This window comes from Hipposideros armiger, unplaced genomic scaffold (assembly GCF_001890085.2).
Source record: "Hipposideros armiger isolate ML-2016 unplaced genomic scaffold, ASM189008v1 scaffold_1116, whole genome shotgun sequence".
NCBI classification, from domain to species: Eukaryota; Metazoa; Chordata; class Mammalia; order Chiroptera; family Hipposideridae; genus Hipposideros; species Hipposideros armiger.
This window is the reverse complement of record NW_017732466.1, coordinates 372,565-385,065: the sequence shown is the minus strand read 5'-3', so window position 1 is coordinate 385,065 and position 12,501 is coordinate 372,565. Positions and strand designations below refer to the sequence as shown.

General features: G+C 47.5%; 1 protein-coding gene across 1 annotated transcript in view; it reads left to right on the top strand.

Annotated features, from left to right (window-relative positions):
• FAM131B-AS2 (FAM131B antisense RNA 2) overlaps positions 1-7,890 on the top strand; it is an 8,807-nt gene extending 917 nt beyond the window's left edge. The window contains 9 exon segments of the mRNA XM_019632279.1: positions 283-452; positions 455-688; positions 691-1,741; positions 2,930-2,961; positions 3,700-3,791; positions 3,907-3,967; positions 6,622-6,827; positions 7,380-7,530; positions 7,791-7,890. Coding sequence (XP_019487824.1) covers positions 283-452; positions 455-688; positions 691-753 — 467 coding nt within the window. The 3' untranslated portion in view covers positions 754-1,741; positions 2,930-2,961; positions 3,700-3,791; ... (2 more) ...; positions 7,380-7,530; positions 7,791-7,890.
• Positions 7,891-12,501: the final 4,611 nt, after the last annotated feature.

Here is a 12,501-nt window from a genome sequence, read left to right as displayed (position 1 = left end):
GACCGGCGGGTGCCCGAGGTCTGACTCACCGCCCCCCACTCCGAGCTGAGCCCGAGGAGGTCGCGCGGGTGCCCCCGAGGGGCCGAAGGAGCTCCTTGGAGCCTCCGCCCCGGCCCAGCCCCCCCTCTTCTCCGGGCCTGCCGTTACCTGTCCCCGCCACCTCCAGCTGTTCCTCTGCCTCCCCACCCAGCCGCCAGCCCCGCGCCCCCAAATCCCCTCCTGTCGGGCTGGATTGGAAGGACTGGGCTGGAACTGGGCTCCAGGGTGGACCGGGATGGTAAGTGGGGCGTTTTCCCTGTCCACGCCCCCCCCCTAGGCCCTTCCGTGACCTGGTTGGGGGTGTGTGTGAGCACAACCCTCAAGGGTTCTTGGGGATCCTAACTTCAAATCCTGGGCAGCAGCCTCTTCAGGCTTCTAGGAATTTGCATCACCAACTCCCCAGCCTGCAGATCAGTTAAGATTTGCGGGAGGGGCCGGGGAATGGAGGTGGGGAGCGGAGCGGAGGGCGGCCTGCCGACTTGGGGCCAGGAAGGATGTGCGTGGTCGTGGGCGACACGTCGTCGACGGTTCTTCAGTGCCCACGGTGACCCACCTCTCAAGGAGTCTTTGGGCGACGGAGCGGCTCTCACGGGATTCCGAGACTGCGCTCTGTGGAGCCCCCCACTGGTCCGACCGGATTCCTCAGCCTTGGGCTCTGTGCCCCAGGCTACGCGAAAGGGACCGACCTTGGTTCTCTGTTTCGTTTTTCATTGAACGTGGAAACTTACAAATTGCCTCCTGGCTTCTTCCACGCTCACTACCTACAATCTATGGAGTCATATGGCCTTTCGGTCCGTAAGTCTAATATGTCACCCTCAGGGGCTGCCAGCCTTCTCTGCCATCGAAGGCAGCCAGCCAGTCCCCTTGTGCACACCCTGCTCAGTACTTCCAGCCCTCCAAATCGGCTACTGTCAACGAGCACCTGGGCTGTGCTCTAGAGGTCACCCAGGCTCATCCCTGACATTTACCTTGAGAACACAGGAGGGTAGCTTAAGAGAGGGGCACAGAGTCATACCCACTTAGCCACAGGGTCTAGGCTAGAACTGGGTGTCTTGGGGGCTCTCATGTCAGAGCTGTCACTCCCTTATGCCTTGGTGTCAAGTGAAGCAGCTCTGAAAACAAGGGAGCAGGGTGAATTCAGGGTGCAGAGACGAGTTTGAGTGTCCAGACTTTACTCTCTCCATTTTCTCTGTGTGTAAAAGATTGATATTTAATCCACCGACCTTATTGCATTAAATGGAGGAATAAATGAAATTCCATATCTGAACGTGCTATATAATACTTGGTATTATTATCCAGTCCCAGTTCTGCTCAGAATGGAAATTCTGACAGGTTAACCTGAGGCTGTTCCCCCAACCTCACCCCCACCCCATGCCCTATATGCCCCCTTCTGGGTTGCCAAGCAGGTCCTCTCACGGGCCTTGGGGTATGCAATGCCTACTCCTTCCTTCAACGTATCAAATATTGGGTTGTCGGAAAAGTCGTGATGTATTTTTTTCTCTGTTTTTCGTTGCAGAATTGTGTCATGGCTTTTCTGACAACCCAATACTTAATTATGCCTAATACTACATCTTCATCTCAGACTCCACCGGTCGTTCTTTTCTCTGGTGTCTTGTTGTCTTTCTCACAGGTGTTTCTCAGAGCCACAGCCTGTGTGGCCGTGTCTGCTATAAAAGCATGCCGTGCAGACCTTCTCTGACAGGTATAAGCTGGTCCTGGGCCTGTCCCTGTGAGAACCTGCTAGAAATCTGATACTGGATTTCCTGTGCATGTTGGAAATTGTGTCTTGGTCTTTACAAACCAAAAGTCTCATTGCCAATCCTTCAAAGTACACCCACATGGAGAAAAAAGGAAGATGGTTTCCAGATAGCGTCACAAGAGGAAAAGCCATCCACAGTCTAAATGTCTCATTAAGGAATGTGCCTGTGCAGAATATAGTATAATTGTTAGGCAGCTGAACCTATTTATATATCAAGAATAGACGAGTGCGTAGGCAGGCTAAGTTTTACTGACAACTAAGAGCATTTGGGATGCAGAATATGAAAACTAAGAGTTTTCAGCCAGCCATTCTGACTAGAAGGAGAAACATACCGGGTGCCCAAGAAGGTCAGGTTCACTAGGTCAGTATGTCGCCAGTGGAGCTGCCAGGTCAATGCTGTTAAAATACACATGATGAGCAGGAGTAGCCCTAATAATTATTAGGTGTTCAAGTAAGCAATTCTAATTGATCTCCTCAGGTAGTATGTGTAAAAGGTAGTAAGTACGAAGGTGTTCCCACCTAATCGTTTCCAACAGCTTGAGCCCAGGCATGAGAGAAGAGATAAGAAAATGGGCAGGAACCTTGCTACCTTAAACGTCTCTACACACCTTCAAAGGTTTCTGTCCACCACATATCAGAAAGTTTTCTTCAAGGACACACAACCTAAAGTAAGAAGTCAAGGAAAGAAAAAAAAGAAAAGAACAAGGCAGTAGCAAAAAATGAATTCTGAAATGAAAAGAGGGATGTTATCGCTAAGTTCTTGCCATACGTGGGTTGCAGGTGGGCAGAGGGTCAATTATGCGCCGGGGGCTATGCTAGGCACTCTTAACAGCATCAAAGAAAGGCCACTACCACCACCACACAACAATAATAATCATACACACTTAGATAAAGCTTAGTACGTGACGCTAGGTATAATAGTAAACACTTTAAATAGATAACCCCCCTTTAGCCATCAGAATGAACCTGTCAGGAATGTAAATTATTATCCCATTTTTCAGTTAAGGAAACTGAGGCTACCTAGATGTTGCATTTTTCACTTCCGAAACCAAAATTGTTGTACAACGCAGATATTTTATTTGAAGACCCCCCCCTTTACATCCTTGCAGACCATGAACTTCTCCCCTTCAGGAGCCCTACCTGTACATCAACAACCTCTTCAGGTCAGCCTCCAACTCCATCCCCCACTTTAAGTCCTTGGGCCGCCATTTTCTTTTTCCATCACGTGGCACCATCAAATTCTATCCGTCTGTCTCTCTGTATCTGTCCATCTGCCTGTGTGTAGAGAGAGCGATAGAGATAGAGGCAAAAACAAACAGAGATAGAGATAAAGATGTTTTGTATCATAGAACTTTTTCCAGAAGGTTTTTCCAAGAATGATTAACAGTGGTTGGTGTTAGGATATAGAATTGGGGGAAGGTAGAAAGCTTTTATAACTGTTGCCTTTTTCTCCATAAACGTGTATTACTTTTATCATTTTAAACAAGGAAAAGAAAAGTGACAGAGCCATCATCTCTTTTGCCTTATATCCAAGTGTTTTCTTTTGCACTGAGGACGGGGTGTACATGCTCTGTAGCTTTCCCACTTTCTCCCAAATTTACTCCCCTCCTAGTCCCACTTGCATTTGCTTCTCAGGACAAGAGACTGTCACCCATGGGACTGCAGACACAATGGATGGGTTAGATGGGAAGGGGGGTGAGGGAGAATGAAGCACCCAGCAAGACCCAGGGATCCTTGTTGCCCCAGGGGCCACTCTCCTACACAAGGGACAGACTAACAACCACAGATGCCCCCTTTTCCCTCCTTCCTTCCAGGCCCAGCCCAGTAGGCTGACATCAGAACATTACTTTTCTCTTCCCAACCTCAGTTCAACCAATACTTACCAAAAACATAATTTCCAGGCACTCCGGATATGAAGATAAGTAAACCCAGCTCTTGCCTTTAAGAAACTCTTCATCTAGAGGAAAAAGGACTTAAGTAGATATTTTAGCAGGTAAGTGTAAAGATTAGGAAAAAAGTTTCACCCACCCACGAATGCTTGCTTGGTGTGGCTACGCGAATTACAGTAGCTGGGTGGCCTTCTCTCCTCATTTTTATTGTCCCACCAGGTCCACGCAGCAGTGAGCAGAGCCTGCATAGGGCATCCAGGAAGCAAGGGTCAGAGGAGCAGTAAGTAGCAGGCGGGGGGGCCATGCCTCCTAAGGTCTGAGCCAGATGGGCACCCAAAGGCGCCGAAAGAGTCGGCATGGCAGCAATGTGTGGTGGCCGCGGGGGTGCAGAGCAGGCAGATGGTCAGATGGCAGAGAGTCAGCAGCCGAGGGAGCAGGCAGGAAAAAAGACCCAGGGCACCAACAGCAGCATAGGCAGGATGCTGGCACTGAGGCAGCCGCTAGTGGAGCATCTGCTGCCTTTTGTCTTCCTTCTGCCCGAACCCAGGGGATGTCAAAATCAGATAGGGCCTGGCTAGAAGCTCAAGTGTTTGTACTGAAAATAGCTGTCACTAGGGGAAGTAAACATTTCAGGGAGTGTGGGGTTCACCATGCATAGATAACCAAGCTGCTTGAGATGTGAAGGGCTTATGTTTCTCTAGTGGCTCCCACCAGCTCTGCTCCCTTTGATAAGGTGGGCTTACTATGAAAAAACTCACCAGGCTGACCTCACACAGGAAGTGGGTGCTCTTGAGCAAACCCTCAGTTTGCTCACGCTTCCTTTAAACCACCCTTCCTGCCATTCGGTTGGTTGGTATTTACCTGCCATCCAGTGATGCAATGAATGCGGCAAGTGGACACCCAGTCTCAGAAAGAAGGAAGGGGATTCACCCAGAATAGCGAATGTCTTCCTACTTAAGACTTCTCAACATGCTGGAGACTGTACCCAAGAGTGAGATGCTACCAGAAGACATTTCTGCCACCAAGGAAACCTACCCAGTTCCAGCAAAGTGCCTACTGTGTGCTCAGTAGCAGCATAGCACGGAGGGCCCGGCACAGTGCCTGCCACACAGCCAGGGCCTTGGACGTTCGCTTAGTGCAACTGAGTTGCAGAATATGAATTGAAATCTCATATTAGATCAAGGGAGGCCCTGTATTTGGTAAAGCTTAAGAGATTTAGAAATATGATGTGAACCACATAGGTAATTTTAAAAGACACTAAAAAAGAAACAGGTGCTGTTATTTTAATAACAGACTTTAACCCATCATGTCCAAAATATTATCATTTCAACATGTAACCGATATTTTAAAAGATGAAGTGGCAAATTCCAGCTCCCACCTTAGAATGGAGGAATTGCTTGCACCCCCTCCCTCAACACAATTTGCCACCAGCAGGAATAACATTCAACTCTCCTAACTCTAGCCACCTCATTGTATGTATCTAAATACTTGCTTATCTCCATTTAAAAATTTTTTCTAAAATGGGCACATGATTACTTGAGAGGAACACATACACAACACTTGGAGTTCAAAGTTTTCAGGCTCTTTTGACCTTTCCCACCTGGGTGGGTCCACTGCCCACTCGCAGGACAATCATGATTGACTCAGCGAGTGAACAGCCCTCAAATGGACTCACCTCCACCCAGGAGAGTAAAAGCTTTGTCCCCTGTTAGCTTATCACCGTGAAAAAAATGTAACCAAACAATGACCTGAACACATACACGAGGTTCACACACCCATTCTTAAACACAAAGAACAAGAGAATCGTTATTTCTGGAACTCCTAAGTTAGAACAATGTTCTTTTTAATTTTATTGTGGTAAAAACACTTAACATGAAATCTACCTTCTTAGAACATTCTTTTTCCTTCATTTTATCCAAAAGAAGCTGACCCATCTATATGAGCAAAAGGAGTGTGGGGACTGAGCATGTTTCAACAGAATTTAGCATTACAATAAAAATCAGAAAAACAATCCAACATAAATTTAGGGCAGCATCATAGGATAGGGAGAAGAACGCTAGAAATGAGTTAGAAGACCTGAATTTTGGTTGCAGTTCAGCCACTTAATAGTTATGTAGCTGTAAAATTTTGAGACGAATGTTCCTTTTCTGTGAAAGTATAGTAATAGACTTGATATGTAAGTTTTCCTTCAGTTCTAACACTCAGTGATCTGTACTTAGTGTCCTGTATGTCCCCTGCTCTTTCATTGTCAGGAAAATGCCTCCGGTGCCTTCTCTGTTCTTGGTCAACTTGCTTCAAGATGGCAGACTAGGAAGGGCTGAGACCTGGAGACTGTAATACTGTTTGATTCTGTATTAAACACTATTAGGATCAGGACTAATTGCAGGAAAGGAGAAACGTTTTCAAGAAGTTAGACTTGGTAGCAAAAACAGATCCTCATCCAGGAAAGCCTGGCAAGAGGAATCCAAGCTGCGGTTGTAGGATATCCATAAGCTAGGGAAGGCAGAGGGATGGGGGACCCAGAAGGTGGGTATATTCCGGAACCTGAGAGCTGGACTGTCACCTGGTGATGGAGAAGTCTGGCAGGTAGTAAAAGGGAGCAACAGCCAGTAGGCTGTGATTGAGTGACAGCACCTTGTAAGCACAAGGCAGGTATCTCTCCTGGAGGAGTTTGGCATAAAGGTGGGGCAAAGGGGTCCCAGTAGGGCCAGTAAGAAAGCTCCAGGGGCATGATGTGACATCAGCTGCTCCTCTTCCCTGAGTTCATAAATACTAGCCAGATACCTACCTGAGATGCTCAGGAAGAAGCCTTCCAATTCCAGGTTCTCACTGGCCCTCCTGGAGGTAGGAGTATAATACTGGCAGGTAGGGTCACTGAGGCTGGAAGAAGCAACTGCCTGGAGTTACCTACTTGAGTCTCCCCTTCTCCATCAGTGGCTCTGGGATTTGTGAATGCTGAGTGCTCGCTTGACCTCTGAAGATCCCATCTGATCCACTCTCTGGGATTGATGAACTCCACTTTGATTGCTTACCTGGCCTCTGACTCATGGTTTCCCAGGCCTGCTTTCTTGGGGCTGGCATCCTGCCTGGTCTGCTGCTGCCTGTGACCTGGACATGATGGTGACACCCCGAGGCCCTGAGTAAGCTTTTGGGTCTGATGGACAGGCATTGTTCCAGGCCCCCTTGACCCAACCCCCCCCTTCTCTGAGAAGGATGTGGAATCCCATTAGCCCAGAACCCCTGGCCTGGCCTTTCTCATCAGAAGGTTCGGATGGAACCCCCAAATCTGAAGTGATTCTCTTCCCGGCTTTCCAACACACCTGCTTGTCAAAGAAAACATGGGGCAAATGCATTCCCTTGATAATGTAGACAAAAGACTATTAGAATCACGAGGGAAACATCTGGGCCTTCTCCTGTGCTGAATGGGGCCACAGGATCCTGCAAAATGTGGATTCAATGATGCTGACCTGCCCGTCAGCAGGAGGCTTTGCCCTCATGCGTGGAGGTATATCTCTGGGGCCTGCACCAACAGGGGGGTCACCACCATTGCCATCCTGCCAAGCTTCCTTATTTCACTACACATTAGAATGAGCTTACCTTAGAGCCTTAGTATTTTGCAAAGGTTTCAAACTTCATCTAAAAGTCATACGACCAATGACTTCTGCTGGTTTAAGAGGTTTTATCTTCCACAGTGTCCAACAGATCAAACACAGGTCACAGGAGGCCTTTTTGTCCCCACCACCAACCCTGGAACCAGAGAACGTCTGCCATGGAACGTGTCTTCCTATATAACTAGCTGCCCTGAGATGTCCTTCCTCCCCTCAGCAAACTTGCTCTGCCCAGGTAAGCCTCCACCTCAACAGAATGGGCGGGAACATCGTCTATTAATTACACGGGGAGTCCAGCTGAAGGTGGGGTGGTATGGGGAAGAGAACTCCTCAGACCACCAGCACATTCTATGGCACTTCCTACGCTGTGGAAAAACAATTTACACACTACCAACACCACCACCCATCCATGACTTAGCTCTGAGTGTGCCGCCATGTGCCAGCAACCTAACCCCCAAACCCCATTCTTTGTCTTCTTGTTCACTGACGATTAAGGAAATTACTCCCATTTAAAAGAATACACTGGGAAGAGCACAATGATGGTGCCAACTTGGGCCAGTGAAGCAACGTCCTCCACAGCCAGACTGCAGAACAAAATGACAGCAACTTGTCTGCTCCCCTTCCCCCAATTCTCCAGTGCTGTTCCCATCCCCCAATTCCCCAATAAAAATCTTTAAAAAAATAAATAAATAAAAATAAATAAATAAATAAAAGAATACAGACTCCTGATTTCCAGCCAGTCCCCTGCGCCATTGCAGGTATTCCTCTGCCAAAATCTATTCCAGCCCTTTTCTTGAGGTTCTCCAGTATCAGCTTACCCACTTCCGGTTCCTTAAGCACATAATGCTTCCTGTGAGACGCGAAGAGCTGCCCCAAAGCTGACTAAACTTGGGAGCAGCCTGAGTCACCTCCCATGTGGCCCCGAGACACAGAGATTTTGATACAAGGCATAGACTTCGACAAGTAGGAACTGAGACACTCTTGTTGTCAATACTTTATGAGAGCACCCCAGACCTGTAGCAGGGCTGGAAGCCACCCCCTAAGGAAGATCCTTGCTTTTCCATTTGCAACATTTAGGAATGTAGATAGATTCATCCCTCTCTTCAACTTATGGTCCCACCTTAAATAAAGACAAAAGTAAAAGAATGCAGACCAAATAAAATATCCTGAACCCAGTAAATCTAATATTTAAAAAAAACCAAATGAACAAATATCTAAGTAGAGCTCTTTGCTCCGTCCCCAGGATGAATTTTCCATCTGAGGAGCTGAGTTGAAGCTCTCGCCCTCTTTCCAGCTGGGTAATTTTGGGGAACAGAAATGTAATCGGCCTCTAACCCGAGTTTTCTCAATTGCAGTGGCAAAGGTAATGCCTTCCTCGTTGGGTTGCTGTCAGAAGAGACTGAAAACTCTTTGTCAGCTGTAAAGTGATACTGGCGTATTACTTTTTATTATTTTATTCTCTATCTCCCCCATTCCCAGACTCTTAGTAGAGAATCTCGCCTCCTACTTCTCAGAGAAAACAGACGCCATCAGACAGGAATCCCTCATCTTCCCGACACCAAATGTGCAACCCTCTGGCATCTGTTCCATCCTTCTTTCTGCTAGAATACAAGACCTGGCTGCCTGTATGTGAGCTTAATCCTCCTCACTGAGCTTTGCACCCACCCCTGGCGGCTGCCTTAGGAATTTACCCTCAGTTTGCTGATTAATCTTCCTCTCTCTGGAGCTTTGAACCTCCCCCTCTCAGTTGGATCTTTTCATAGGCCCTTACCTGTGATCTAGCGTCTCCCATTAAGCCAGAAGAAATACTTTATTAAACTGTTGTGTTTTAGAGCTGCCTCTCCATTTGCTGGGGGCAGGCGTGAAACTTTAGTGTGGCTCTTTCAGTCTTGCAGATAAAAGGGATGTATCTTTGTTCTTGGGGACTCAGGTTTCAAAATGGAATGTTAAGTGTCCTGCTTGGTCATTTAAGTTGGTACTATTAAAATTCTCTAGCTCCTGCAGCATTAGAGAACCACCCCTCCTGCACATGTATTTAGAGGCCAGGGGTTCTTAAGCTTTCTGTGCCCTGGACCCCTCATAATACCAAATGCATAGGATTATAAAAGGAACTAATTATATCAAATACAGCTGTTACAAAACTCTGATACAGTCATCTCTCTGCTTCTTCATAAAAGCATTACATAAGAAAATGTATAGGCAAGTCCAATACTGCCATAATTTCAAAGTAGTGATGAACACAAAAGATGTAAAAAACCTGCAATGATTGTTGTAGAACAGAAATGTCTGTAATTTTTATGAATAATAAAGACAGTATGTACAATATCTCTAAAACTGCCGTGGTTTGCTGCCTACACACATAACTGAAGTGCATGGGGGAATTTCAGTTATAAGTTGGTGAACTTAAAGGTGTAAGTTTACCCTCCAATGTTATAGACTCTGGGTTCTGTCCGCGGGTCCTGAGATAGGAGTCCCTGTTTTAGACAGTTCTATCTCTGAACTTGGTTTCTTCCTTCGGTCCAAGAGCTATCCATAGGAGTTTAGGAGCCTGAAACATCAACCACAGAGAGGATGGAAGTATAATTTCACCTTGGGGGTGTGCTGCAAAGGGGGCAAGTTAGAAAGTGCCCAAGTCTTATATTTCTAGACGTTGGAAATGGATGGTTAATGTTGTGATTTCCAGCGAGGGCCAAACTATGACCAATGAGTGGGATGAGACATTTGTAAAACATAAGCTTTCCCCAGGGAAACCCATAAATTACTTGGGATGGAAAGCCCCACAAAAGGCAGGAGAAGAATTTTGAAATAAAAATCGATGTCCTATAATTCTTATAGCCTGATTTTTTTATAATGTCACACTATATTATAATTTTCTGTCAACAAATACGGTTATAACACAATATTAATGACTCCCTAGTATTCTATTATAGACATACGCCATAATTTATTTAATTAACCCCCAGGTTTGAACATGGGGCTTATGTACAATCTTTCATGTTTACATAAATAGTGCTCTGATGGGTGCTGCAGATTAAATCTTTGTGCACATTCTATTTTTATTTCCTTGGAATATTTCTATAAATGGAACAGCTGTGTCACAATGTAGCAACAACAACAACAGCATCAATGCATATTGTAAAGGTTTTTTTCATCAGTACTGTCAAATTGTCCTCTGGAAAGGTTGTTCTGGTTCACACCCGGCCTGGAATCACTGACCTTGGCTCAGAAGGTGGTAAAGAGATTGGGAAAATGCCTCCAAATGGTGAGAAGTAAGAGGATCCTACAAGAAGCAGGAAGGAAACTGGGTCTACTTTTCTCTGGTGCAAAACAAACAAACAAACAAACAAACAAACAAAAACAGGATGTGGGATGGGACTGAAGCTTCAAGACCTGAAATCCCTTTTGTTGACCTTGATTTAAATCACTTGGATAAATCCAGCCTTATACAGCCTTGCTAAGACTGTGTAAGGGAGGAGTTTATATCCATGTTTGGATCAGAGGAGTAGTGGGAAGAGTGGAATCAGAGAGCAGCACCCCAAAGGGAGAGTAACTTCAGGTGGGAAGGCATGAACAGAGCTGGCCACTTGGCGCATCACTCCTGACCTGGAAACTCCCCTGGCAGTGTTTTGTCTGCTCAAACCTTAGGAGTTTGGGTGGAACTGCTATAGTCATGGGGAGTTGTTTTCTTCTTTTCTTTTTACCATCATTGCCATCACTGTCATTTTACCATCACTGTCAAAAGAAAGATTGAGATCCTGCCACAAATTATACTGGACAATTAAGATGGAAGCAGACCTAGAGCTGACTATTCTGTCGTCTCTCTCATGGTTTTATGGATGTACGAGAGTTGGCTAATTTCTTCATGCACAGAGACCAAACATCAGTTCTCTCTCCATCATCCCATCTGCCAGATCTGCATGAGATTACTGGCACCATCGTACATATTTCAATTGGAATTCCCCGAAATGTAGTGGCTATCACCCTACAGTTTAGCTCTCCACTCATCATCTAAAGGTGAAATGTTGCATCCCTAAGACCTAGTCCCTCTCCCTGTTACACACCCACACCAGAGACCCCCTAGCCCACTGCCCTACTCCCTGTTTAACCTCAGGAGGGACAGAAAAGCAGGTGGGGAGATTTTTGTCTTTGGTGCTAACCAGGTCTGTTCTCTCACACTTGGCATTTTCTGGGTGCTGCTTAGACAAGAGTCTCCTTGCCCTGACTGGTGTGACTTTTCTGAACTCTACTTTTTGCCTGCTGTAACTTGACCCCTGCCACCTATCTCCCTCTCTCTCTCTCTCTTTCTCTCTCTCTCTCTCCATCTCTTACCCAGGAAGCCCTTGGTACCTACCTGATCCTCTCTACTAGCCAGAGAGCAAGCCTCCCCTCTCCTGACTGCTTCATGACGTCCACTCTTATTTGTCAGAGAAGACCAAGCAAGGCTCAGAAAAGTTGAAATCGGATTTCACACTATGTCTTCTAGCCAGTTTTGGGGGCTTGACATGTTTATTTCACTCTAGTTGGCACTCAGTTAGCTTCATTCTGCTCCCCCTTCCCCTATCAGGTCAGGAGTTAGATGATCTGCACCATCCATCCCCATCCCCATCCCCAACCCCGAGTTCCCAGCGAGCGCCGAGCACAGGTTCGTCGAAGCAAAGACTGAGATCTGTGAGGATGGACAAACCGTGCACAGGAAACGCAGAGCATCCCTAAGCTGTATCCAGTCACGCTTCCGTTTGTGTCCCAGAGGCTGCCCCAGGAAGAAAACAAGTGTTTGCGGAATCTGGCGGCCAAGGCCCTTGATCCAGGCTTTCTTCTCACCCCCACCCCACTTACTCTCTGAGCAGACCCTGGAAATCAATCCGCCGGAACCGAAGGGTGGGCCCGGGTCTCTTAACCCGGCTCCTGAGAACCCAGGTGGGCGCTCTCGGGGGGCGCCACCGGCCCCCGCGAGGAGCCCCACGTGGGTCTTGGGGCACAGCAGGCGGAGGGGGCGGCGCGAGGCCCGCAGACAGCCAGGCCCCCGAGGGAGCGCGGCGAGCTGCGCGGGGAGCGCGGCGGCGGATCCCGGGCGGGGCGGAGGCGCCGGGCGCAGCCAATCCCCGGGCCACCCCCTCCCCGGCCGCGAGCAGAGCAGAGCCGGGGAGGGGGAGCCAGGCGGCGGCGGCGGCGGCGGCGGCTGCCGCGGGGAGGGATGGAGAGGGGC